This window comes from Pseudorasbora parva, chromosome 17, assembly GCF_024679245.1.
Source record: "Pseudorasbora parva isolate DD20220531a chromosome 17, ASM2467924v1, whole genome shotgun sequence".
Classification (NCBI taxonomy): domain Eukaryota; kingdom Metazoa; phylum Chordata; class Actinopteri; order Cypriniformes; family Gobionidae; genus Pseudorasbora; species Pseudorasbora parva.
Window position 1 is genome coordinate 42,648,105 of NC_090188.1, and position 12,795 is coordinate 42,660,899.

Sequence of the window (12,795 nt, forward strand, 5' to 3'; positions counted from 1 at the left end):
AGAAGTGGCATAAAGCTTAAGAACAATTTTATTGATATAGATCTCATGTTCAATTCATCCATCCAAACACAAAGTACCAAGATTTTTCACGTGAATAAAGGCATAGAGTCGCAAACTTTGTTTATCCTAATGGTCCATTGTTAAGCTTGTCAAAGGTTCTCATTTCTAATCTGCCCTCGTTTTTTTTTCATCATAAAAAACGAATATCATCACATTGGACATCGAGCAGGGACAATTTTTGTGAATTATGTTTCCTGATTTAAGCAGAATAGACAGAAAATCTCTGCGACGCCGTTAAGCGTTAGATTAAAGCGCTCGTTTGTGTGAAGACTGCAGTATGCAAGAGAAATCCGCGTCTGTGATTACAGCGGTAACGAGCGCCAGATCGCCTCATTTAACAAACGAATGAAATTATGCTCTTCTAGTTAACCAGAGATGTTTTGTTTGTATTAGTAGCTGTATTTTGTATGATTATATTCAGTTTTTCTCTCTAATTTTTTATTATTTTCATGACAGAACACTAGCCTGCTATGTCAGGCAATGTAAACTGGCAAAACATACCCATAATTCTTTACGTTCCAGTTGGTCACGTCTTGGCAATCTCTATTCCACATAACAAAGAATTTCATACATATCTGGAAATTAAGTTAAATCTGTCTAATGTAAAGTGTAATTGAAGTGTGCCTTTGAAGTGAATTCACCTTAGAGTAATTAAAATCCAATTTCCATGTAATAACATATCAATTTCATGAGGTTTATCAGCAGGTACACCAATGGATGTATTGACATGATACATAATAAAGAACTGGCTGTGTGTGCGCCATTGCCAGACTGTAGTCGAATGTTTTGTGTGCCCTAAAACAGCATGCTTTGCGATTTTTCATTGTCAAACAGAGGCCTGTGGAAGCGTATCATTGTGATCATAGACTGAACAGCTGATTTGGAAACAAAAGCCGAACTCAAAAGATCATTGTACATGGCAAAGCCCTTGACAATAAAGGTGTTTTGCTGGCCTTGTGCACACGGGACTCCGCTGGAAGAATCCATAGGGCTCACCATGTGAGGCACCAGGATGAAAAGTGTTTTAGCCATTTGTCCCCATGGCCCGGACAGGCAGAGTTTAGTCTAGCATGAGACAGCCGAGGGTGAGCACCCTAGTTTTCACACACTAAAGGTGCTGAGGGGTAAAGCACTCAGTTGAATATTGCAGAGGTGACATAACAAAACGCGGTATGTTCAAGTCCAGGTACCAGCGTGAGGTGCGCAAGGAAAAGTACGAGCAGTCCGATGTCTTCGAGGAGCCCAGCAGCCCGGAGACGGAGTTGCCTTCCGGACTCCCGAGAGCAGCCGCCCCGGACTGGGAGAACCTGCAGGAGCTGAATAGCCGATTCGCGCGTTATATCAACCGGGCGCGCGTTCTGGAGCAGCGCAATGCTGTGTCCCACAAACAGCTGGAGACGCTGCAGCGCATGGAGGAGGCGCCAGGACTGGAGGAGGCTTTCAGTGAGCAGATCAGCGTCAACAGACAGCGCATCCGAGAACTGCGGTCAGCCCGGGCCAAGCTGGAGAGAGAGCTGAAAGATGCCGAACGTATGCGGGAAGAGTACAACAACAGGTGAGGAAATCTGACGGATGAGGAGCCTATTAGGTCGTAGTTAACAGTTAAAAACTTTTTGATTTCTGATATGCAAATATCCCATTTAATAGATTTAAGTCAGAATTGTGAGGTATAAAGACAGAATTGTGAGATATAAAGTCAGAATTGAAAGATATAAAGTTTGAATTGTGAGATAGAAAGTCAGAATTGTGTGATATAAAGTCAGAATTGTGAGATATAAAGTCAGAATTGTGAGATATAAAGTCATAATTGTGAGATAGAAAGTCAGAATTGTGTGATATAAAGTCAGAATTGTGAGATATGAAGTCATAATTCTGTGATAGAAAGTCAGAATTGTGAGATATAAAGTCAGAATTGTGAGATATAAAGTCATAATTGTGAGATATAAAGTCAGAATTGTGAGATAGAAAGTCAGAATTGTGTGATATAAAGTCAGAATTGTGAGATATGAAGTCATAATTCTGTGATAGAAAGTCAGAATTGTGAGATATAAAGTCAGAATTGTGAGATATAAAGTCATAATTGTGAGATATAAAGACAGAATTGTGAGATATAAAGTCAGAATTGAAAGATATAAAGTTTGAATTGTGAGATAGAAAGTCAGAATTGTGTGATATAAAGTCAGAATTGTGAGATATGAAGTCATAATTCTGTGATAGAAAGTCAGAATTGTGAGATATAAAGTCAGAATTGTGAGATATAAAGTCAGAATTGTGAGATATGAAGTCAGAATTCTGTGATAGAAAGTCAGAATTGTGAGATAGAAAGTCAGAATTGAGAGATATAAAGTCAGAATTGAGAGATATAAAGTCAGAATTGTGAGATATAAAGTCAGAATTGTGAGATATAAAGTCAGAATTGTGAGATATAAAGTCATAATTGTGAGATATAAAGACAGAATTGTGAGATATAAAGTCAGAATTGAAAGATATAAAGTTTGAATTGTGAGATAGAAAGTCAGAATTGTGTGATATAAAGTCAGAATTGTGAGATATGAAGTCATAATTCTGTGATAGAAAGTCAGAATTGTGAGATATAAAGTCAGAATTGTGAGATATAAAGTCAGAATTGTGAGATATGAAGTCAGAATTCTGTGATAGAAAGTCAGAATTGTGAGATAGAAAGTCAGAATTGAGAGATATAAAGTCAGAATTGAGAGATATAAAGTCAGAATTGTGAGATATAAAGTCAGAATTGTGAGATATAAAGTCAGAATTGTGAGATATAAAGTCAGAATTGTGATATGAAGTCAGAATTGTGAGATATGAAGTCAGAATTGTGAGATATAAAGTCAGAATTGAGAGATATAAAGTCAGAATTGTGTGATATGAAGTCAGAATTGTGAGATATGAAGTCAGAATTGTGAGATATAAAGTCAGAATTGTGAGATATAAAGTCAGAATTCTGTGATAGAAAGTCAGAATTGTGAGATATAAAGTCAGAATTGTGAGATATAAAGTCAGAATTGTGTGATATGAAGTCAGAATTGTGAGATATAAAGTCAGAATTGTGAGATATAAAGTCAGAATTGTGAGATATAAAGTCAGAATTGTGAGATATAAAGTCAGAGTTGTGTGATATAAAGTCAGAATTGTGAGATATAAAGTCAGAATTGTGAGATATAAAGTCAGAATTGTGAGATATAAAGTCAGAGTTGTGTGATATAAAGTCAGAATTGTGAGATAGAAAGTCAGAATTGTGAGATATAAAGTCAGAGTTGTGTGATATAAAGTCAGAATTGTGAGATAGAAAGTCAGAATTGTGAGATATAAAGTCAAAGTTGTGAGATATAAAGTCAGAATTGTGTGATATAAAGTCAGAATTGTGAGATAGAAAGTCAGAATTGTGAGATATAAAGTCAGAATTGTGAGATATAAAGTCAGAATTGTGAGATAGAAAGTCAGAATTGTGAGATATAAAGTCAGAATTGTGAGATATAAAGTCAGAATTGTGAGATATAGAGTCAGAATTGAGAGATATAAAGTCAGAATTGTGAGATATAAAGTCAGAATTGTGAGATATAAAGTCAGAATTGTGTGATATGAAGTCAGAATTGTGAGATATAAAGTCAGAATTGTGAGATATAAAGTCAGAATTGTGAGATATAAAGTCAGAATTCTGTGATAGAAAGTCAGAATTGTGAGATATAAAGTCAGAATTGTGAGATATAAAGTCAGAATTGTGTGATATGAAGTCAGAATTGTGAGATATAAAGTCAGAATTGTGAGATATAAAGTCAGAATTGTGAGATATAAAGTCAGAATTGTGAGATATAAAGTCAGAGTTGTGTGATATAAAGTCAGAATTGTGAGATAGAAAGTCAGAATTGTGAGATATAAAGTCAGAGTTGTGAGATATAAAGTCAGAATTGTGTGATATAAAGTCAGAATTGTGAGATATAAAGTCAGAATTGTGAGATATAAAGTCAGAATTGTGAGATATAAAGTCAGAATTGTGAGATATAAAGTCAGAATTGTGAGATATAGAGTCAGAATTGAGAGATATAAAGTCAGAATTGTGAGATATAAAGTCAGAATTGTGAGATATAAAGTCAGAATTGTGAGATATAAAGTCAGAATTGTGAGATATAGAGTCAGAATTGTGAGATATAAAGTCATAATTGTGAGATATAAAGTCAGAATTGTGAGATATAAAGTCAGAATTGTGAGATATAGAGTCAGAATTGTGAGATATAAAGTCAGAATTGTGAGATATAAAGTCAGAATTGTGAGATATAAAGTCAGAATTGTGAGATATAAAGTCAGAATTGTGAGATATAAAGTCAGAATTGTGAGATATAGAGTCAGAATTGTGAGATATAAAGTCAGAATTGTGAGATATAGAGTCAGAATTGTGAGATATAAAGTCAGAATTGTGAGATATAAAGTCAGAATTGTGAGATATAAAGTCAGAATTGTGAGATATAAAGTCAGAATTGTGAGATATAAAGTCAGAATTGTGAGATATAAAGTCAGAATTGTGAGATATAAAGTCAGAATTGTGAGATATAAAGTCAGAATTGTGAGATATAAAGTCAGAATTGTGAGATATAAAGTCAGAATTGTGAGATATAAAGTCAGAATTGTGAGATATAGAGTCAGAATTGTGAGATATAGAGTCAGAATTGAGTGATATAAAGTCAGAATTGTGAGATATAAAGTCAGAATTGTGAGATATAAAGTCAGAATTGTGAGATATAGAGTCAGAATTGAGAGTGTCTGTTAAATCACACGTTTGCCATGTTCCCTTGTCTAGCTTTGTTATATGTAACCCGCTGTTGGTGAGTGTCTGTTCATGTTTATCATTAAACTGCACTTGGGTTCATCTACGCTTGCCATCAGTGGATCATTCCTTACAGAAAGCTAGTCCTCAACATGAACCCAGCAGTTCACTCCTGTGCTTAAGCCAGGGCAATTGTCCGCTAGAGGATTATGTGGCGGACTTTTGTGAACTTTCACACCTGGTGGACTTTAATGATGTGGCTCTGAAGAACATGTTTTGCCATGGACGTTTAATCCCCTTCGGTTTAAATTACCTGGGGGAAAATTCCTTGACTTCTGGCAATATATATTGACCTTGCTCTTCTGTTGAGTGGTTCCTCGTTTACAATGGGAGCTCTGGAGGAGCCCCACAATCCCACAGTACCTGCCGCTCCAGAGTCTCAATTCAAGATGGCCGGCGCCTCAGAGTCTCAAGCCAATATGGTCACGAATCCAGAGTCTCAATCCAAGATGGCCTCCGCCCCAGAGTCTCAATCCAAGATGGCCTCCGCCCCAGAGTCTCAATCCAAGATGGCCTCCGCCCCAGAGTCTCAATCCAAGATGGCCTCCGCTCCAGAGTCTCAATCCAAGATGGCCGCCATCCCAGTGTCTCATTACAAGATGGCTGCCACCCCAGAGTCTCAATACATGATGGCCGTTGCGCCAGAGTTTCAATACAAGATGGCTGCCTCCCCAGCGTTTCAACCCAAGATGGCTGTCCACATCCAGAGTCAATGGATCTCTCCAACCCCTGACCAATGTCCAGAGATGGCTCCAAGCCATCAACCCATTGCTCCGCCTAAGATGTTTTTTTTTTGTGGGTTTTTTTTTGTTGTGTGTTCTATTTTGTCATGTTCTGATTTGTTCATTGTTTCATTGTTCACAGGTGTCCCTTGTGTTGTCTTGTCATTAGTAGGGTGTGCATTTTAGCTCTCATATTTGCCATGTTCCCATGTGTTTCTTTGTTATATGTAACCTGCTGTTGGTGAGTGTCTGTTCATGTTTCAAGTCATCAAGTTAAAGTCATCGTTTTGTTTTGTATCTGTTCATGTTTTATCATTAAACTGCTCTTGGGTTCATCTACGCTTGCCATCAGTGGATCCTTCATTACAGATATAAAGTCAGAATTGTAACTTTATAACACAATTCTGAGAAAAAAGTCGCAATCATCTTTTAAAATGTTTTATTCTGTGGTGGAAACAAGCTTCCACAAAAAACAAAAAACAAACAAACTAACAAACAAAAACAGATAGAATAGGACAAAGTTCTGATTTCCAGCTTGTTAGTTTATGTTTAAGTGCCTTAAAACTCGGAATATATTCAGAAGTTCTGATTCCGCATATCAAGTGTCTTTAACTACTATGTAGTAACATTTTAATTAATCCATTGATACAATGCACATAATGGTTCTCATTCCTGAAACTATCTTAAGCCTCTGGTGCTCTGGTAAAAAAAACATTTTTTTGCTATGTGAAAAAAAAAAAATCATGAACATGATTTGAAAATGTTAAATGGTCCTGGAAAAAAAAATGTCTTATATAGTACAGCATAAAAATAATTTAGTACCATAAAATCCCTGAAAAATTTCTAAATATTAAAAAAAAATTGTTTTAACAAACTAAAATATAGTACATTCATTTCATTGAAGAAAAAAAAAAAGAATTCTGTAATTTTTGACCGCCACATGAAGAGAACCAAAGGTTTAAACATGACTAAATTCAGTAATTTGCGCATGAAATGGACCTTCCCGAAAACTCCCCTCTGGATTCACAAACACTTCGTAAACATCAGATTTGATAGTTAACGTGAGTATGATAATGAATTCCAATCCTTTACGAACAATTTAATGTTTTGAGGCTTACATTTCATAAATGAGCTAGCCTGACGTGGTCATACTCAGCTCTGGTCAGAATATGAGTCTGATGCTCCATTGGGCTGTGATTATGGGGCGTGTTTTAACCCAACCAGGAAAGACCTACAACCAATCAGAGCAACGGAGCGACGCATAACGTTAGTTGTCAAATGTCAACAGAACTCAACTGCACTGCGTTGCCAAGTCTGGAGTTTTCTAGCGGGTTGTTTTCCATGTCCACGGGTTGAAGCAACCTTAATTATATAATATATAGACCCAGGAATGCAAATTTTTGCAGGCAACCTTGCCAAAATAACACACATTTTACCCCCACAAGCCCCATTTTTTTCCGGAGATCAAAAAAAAAAAGAATTTAAGGATACATAGAGTACTTACCAACACAATCATCATTTCTGAGAGAAATAGTGAAGGTGAATGCAGATATGAACAAGCTCTCCGTTTAGGATTAGAACAAATTCAGCCCAAGCTCTCCGTTTAGGATTAGAACAAATTCATCTGTCCATCATCTAAAGCCCGTCCTGATGATCTCATTGGTCCAAACAGTTTCTGTTCAGGAATAATTACTCCTCTATGGATCAAGTCCAGACCGAACTGCCCGAGCTCAAATTTGGGGGCGGGGCTGAATTTGGTTGCCATCCAGGCTATAAATGAGGCCCATTGTGTACATAAACTGTACATACATTTAAATATACCTGCACATTATTACATCTGTATAATTTATTTCTGTAATAACATCTATAATTGCACTGCTACACTGCTGACCTTACACCTGACCTGAAACTCACCCTAAATCCTACCTTTACCACACCTGTCCTAACCTTACCCGTATCCACCTCAATAGCAACACAATTTTTTGATGTAAGTACACAGTAGTTAAAGTGAAACCATGAAAAGGTGCTCAACGGTTGCTGTGTCCAGAGAGATCTGAAGTTTATTTTTTGAACTTTTCCACAGGTCAAGGGTGTAGTGAAGGAGAATCAGTCAAGTTTACATGCTTCATAACACCCAAGAGACCTCTGAATTATGGACAAAAGAAATGACATCAGACTCCACAGATCAGAGCAGCTCGATAAGGCCTTGAAATGAAAACCGTGAACATGCATGATTGCTGTGATGAACTGTATTTGAAACACTCTCTGTTGTCCACAGATACAGAAATGAATGTGAATACCAAGAGCAGCTGCGGTGCACGCTGGAACAGCTCAATAAGGTACAGATATACTGTGACCTGCAGTTTCTCAGGAGATTATAAAGCAATAATCCACAAGAGATCATGCATTTCGGCCGAAGGCTGAAGTTGAAGCGCCTCAAACTCTAAACCGCAGTCAAATCGATGAAACAGACTCATGAGATTTATAAATTTTATATAAATGCAATACTCTAAGCTACTCAACACGCTTTGCATTAAGCCTAAGGCCAGAAACATGCTCTAAATAAATTTGAATTTGTGCATTGTTACAGTTTTGTAACACACTGCATTCTCTGCAATAACACATTCAGGTCAACTACTGTAATGGACGCTAATTAAAGTGGAAGTTACCCAAATATTAAACAGATATCTTTATTGTTCTTTAGTGTGTAATGTTGCAGTTCTTCTCTCTTTCTGTGTCAGTGTCTGAACTCCATGAAACGCCTCCATTGTAGTCTTGAGTTTCTTCCAGGAACAAACACGTCACAATATTCTTCATTATAATAATTCATATGCAGAATAAAGGGCGGGGCCTGGTAGAATTAGTTAAGCCCCTTTCACACTGCACGTCAGACCCGCAATATTCCCGGAGCATTGCCGGGTCGCCTTCTGTGTGAAAGCAACCACGTCCCGGCATTGATTACCGAATTCGGCCCGGGTCGGGGACCTAGTAACATTGCGGGGTTTGATCCGGGACGAGCGCTGTGTGAACAAAAGCCAAAACTAATGCCGCAATGTGTACGTAGTTATCGTGCGACTCCTAGAGCTTGTTTTTTTAATAATACGACCCTGTAGTGCCAGAAGAGCTAGTCTGTGTTTTAAATGCCAAGTCGAGACCACGGAACTCCTTACTATCTGCGCTCCTTACTACTATATGAAGCTGAGATCACTTGTCACGTGTCAACTCTATCCGGGACCATTATGGGTTGTGTGTGAAAGCGCATATATTACGGTATTTCGCTGGCAGTGTGAATGGACCAAATCTAGCGGCCCGGGAACAAATGCCGGGTCGCATTATCGGTGTGTTTGCCGGAATCGCAGTGTGAAAGGGGCTATAGTAGTGTGTTGAAACTGCCAGTTATGGTAAGTGGTGGGGCATTTCTCAAACACCAATCACAACACACTGCTCCAGCCAACCAATCAGAGCACAGTGTGCTTTTCAGAAGGAGGGGCTTCATAAGCCTAGTTCAGACTACACAATTTTCAAACTTGTCGGGTCACTGCTCTTTTCACACTGCATGACTATCTGGGGTACCATTCAGTCGCTGCTGTGTTCACACTGGCAGATGGATCGGCCACAGAGGGGTTCACACTGCGTGACTGTGCAAGAGGAAGAATCGCCGACAACTCTCCCTATCTGGTGCGCAAACTACGTTTCCCAACATTCCCAACTAAACACACGTGCGATGTGACAAGTTAACAACGCGGGAATTGTTGTTAAAAATTATAAACTGCACAAAGTTTGCTCCAAATTGTATGTGTGCTGATTTGTGGAGAAAAGGATAAAAGATTATGGCGGAGGAAATTGCTGGAGAGACAGAGGGAGCAAAAGATTGTGTTCTGCAAAGACAGTTTGAGGTACATAAATAATTTTGTAATGTGCTGCGGCTGGATGTGAAAATATTTGGCCTTTGTTTCTGTTTGATAGAATTGTGAATATATTTTATTTATTAAAATACTGATATTCTGCTCTATAACCCCTCTCTGAACCTCCCGCTGCCCTGAATCTCACTCTCTCATTGGCTGTCGGTTATCGCCGATGTAATATTCAGTCAGAACTCATTTCACACAGCAGGAGTTTGAATCGCCAACAGGTCCAGATATTTAGCATGCCAAATATCCCACCGGCGTCAGCAATTCTCTCTGATTGCATCTTTGATCATTCACACTGCGTAATAGTCACTTGCGTCCACAAGCACAGATTGGCCTATGATTTCGACCATTTGTCGGCGATTTCGCAAAACCTGTCAGCGAGTCAAAATCGGGGCTAAAACCGGGCAGTGTGAACTAGGCTATAGGGAGAGGAACTAAACAGAATTACTGACAGACTGGGAAGAGAGGAGCCGCAATAATTGGAGAATATGGGGAAACTACATGCTCTCAAATGTGCTGGATAGGCATTTGCGTCCTTGTGTCAAGTATGTTTCTGGGTTAAGGTCACCCCTTACCTGTGGTAAATTCTCAAATGCATACCCTTGGAGTGCTTCATTGCTTTAATAATCCCATAGGGAATCCACTACAGCTTATCTGAATCTAGTACAATGTAGCAGGGCTAATAGGCATATTGCTAGAAGCCATTTATAGAAAATCATTTTCATAGGAGTTTCCAAGTAACTGCACCACCACAGTTGTTCTCCAGAGAAAGTCTCCATTATGAGTTCCTTATTTGCTCTTGTGTTTGCAGGAGGCTGACACGGTGCTATTGAGGAACCTCGAGGATCAAATCCAACTTCAGTTCCTGCAAGACGACATCAACGCTACCAAAGAGAGGCACAAGAAGGTAGGAGGCAACTATAAGCCCTATTTACACTTCTGTCTTTTCAAGGAGCTTCTCAAAGGTTTTCTGCAAAATTGTTAGTTGCCAGCAGAAGTGTTCACAGAACGACACACCACAGTTCAGTAAATCCACTTAATAAAAGCCTTTGAAACTAATTATGTTTTAAAGCACACAAAAGTGAGCGCTTCCTTCTTATCAAACTGAAATTACATTTATTCCTTTACAAAAGAATATTCCATCTCTCTTGCTCAGAAGTGAGTCAACATGAATAAAAAATGACCCTGTTTTTCTACTTCAAAATTTCACATTTATTTATTTCAATGTGTTATTTGGGTTTTGTTTGTAATTGTAATTTGCAATGCACAATTTCTGAGAGAAAAACTCTTGGGGATTTGGCCGATCCATATTGGGAAGCTTCCCATATCCACATACAGTGGTCTAAATACACAATTTTGATGTCTTTAGGAAACCCTTTGAAGTTAATTTTTGAATGTATAACTCAGGCCCTGTGTGCTCTAGCACCCTGCAGACAGTTTTAGCTGTTTCCACTAGAGGACAGCAAATACTGGAACAAATTAATTTGTCTGTATCATGTTGTATGGAAGATTTATTCAAAAAGTAGCAATATTACCTTTTTTAGGTAATTTCTGCCTACCCAAATCTAAATGTCTATCTAAAATGTCTCCACATACCTAAATACAGTGGTACATGCAACATCCCAGTGTCATTTTACAGAAAACCATTAAATTACATAAAATACATGCCAAAGTCATGCATATAAGCTTTCAAATGGTACCACATGAGTTCCTCCACAGACATTTAACATGTAAAGTATGTACTTACTTGATGATGTCATTCCGGACTCTGATCATGGTCCTTGGAGTTTAGGAGGTTAAAGCACTTTCTGTAATTCATTTAATTTTCTGTGACATAATCTAAAGTATAACTCTTTATATATATATATGAGCTAAATAAACAAGAACACTGTTAATTACATTGACAATGAATGAAGAACTCACTATTATACTGTACTTATTATAAAGTGTTACCGAAAACTACACCAAATTCTTTCAGTGCATTGGGTAAAACCGAGTTTTGTGTAGCATTTTTGTTATCATTGAATATCTTGTTTCACAGAAATTCTGTGTATTATTGATGTTGTTGAAAGGTTTTTTTTTTTTTTTTTTGTGCTGAGCTGGCCATCTTGGGCCAGCTCAGCAGAGTGTGACAGTCCATTGTGTAGCTGTTCTGTTTAATCAGCAGAGATGTACATCACATTCAGCGTCTGGATGCCAGAATATTCTCATCAACATGTACATTATTCCAGAAACTTTGACAGAGCAGCCGGAAGCACAGAAGCACATATCCACACACGAACATAGACATACGACACAGCAGCCAAAATGCTGCTTTTAGAAGTGATTGAAGTCTTTCTGATATTATTGTTTAATATAAAAGCATAATTCTGTAGTGGCAATAACCTTAATGCTCGTAAATAAGCTTGATGCTGTCCAGTGACCCCAAATAGTAGTTATACACTTAAGACAGAATCAAAGTATGAATATCAATAATACATTTATTTAAAAGACTCCATTAAATAGCTTGATGTTATTGCGTCTGAAGCACGTGTGTGAAATCAGTCCAATGGTGTGACGGGACGTTATAGCCAGGTGACGTCATGACCAGGAAGCTATATAACGCAATGTCAGCTTCTGTGATTCTCTATTGTTTGTTTGTCTCAAGCACATTATATAAATTGAGGCAGGGGTGTAATGGTGAAACAAACAGCATTTCAAATATTGTGTCCTCGCTACTTAACGAGTGGGGATGCATGTGTTTTATGCGTTGTTTGTTTGGTGAGCATGCACATCAGCTCTCCGATGTGTAAAGAAAACGTCCATTATCAGAAGTTTTAGCTCTGCTCCTGTTGGCTTTCTTCTCGAAGGAAGAAACCCTTATGCAAGTGGTTTAGATCTTGCATTTGTAGAGGCAATGCATAGATTAGGGGTCTGGATAAAGAATCTAGTGGCTCGGATCTTGCATTTGTAGAGGCAGCGCGTAGATTAGGAGTCTGGATAAAGAATCTAGTGGCTCGGATCTTGCATTTGTAGAGGCAGCGTGTAGATTAGGAGTCTGGATAAAGAATCTAGTGGCTCGGATCTTGCATTTTTAGAGGCAGCGTGTAGATTAGGGGTCTGGATAAAGAATCTAGTGACACAGATCTTGCATTTGTAGAGGTAGAGCGTAGATTAGGGGTCTGGATAAAGAATCTAGTGGCTCGGATCTTGCATTTGTAGAGGCAGTGTGTAGATTAGGGGTCTGGATAAAGAATCTAGTGACACAGAACTTGCATTTGTA

The 12,795-nt window shown here is 38.2% G+C and overlaps 1 protein-coding gene across 1 annotated transcript in view; it reads left to right on the forward strand.

Moving 5' to 3' along the window:
- The first annotated feature begins 1,232 nt into the window (after positions 1–1,232).
- LOC137045183 (filensin) overlaps positions 1,233–12,795 on the forward strand; it is a 31,565-nt gene continuing 20,002 nt past the window's right edge. Inside the window, exons 1-3 of the mRNA XM_067421716.1 lie at positions 1,233–1,615; positions 7,901–7,961; positions 10,345–10,440. Of these exons, the coding sequence (XP_067277817.1) occupies positions 1,233–1,615; positions 7,901–7,961; positions 10,345–10,440 (540 nt within the window). The remainder of the gene's footprint in view (positions 1,616–7,900; positions 7,962–10,344; positions 10,441–12,795) is intronic.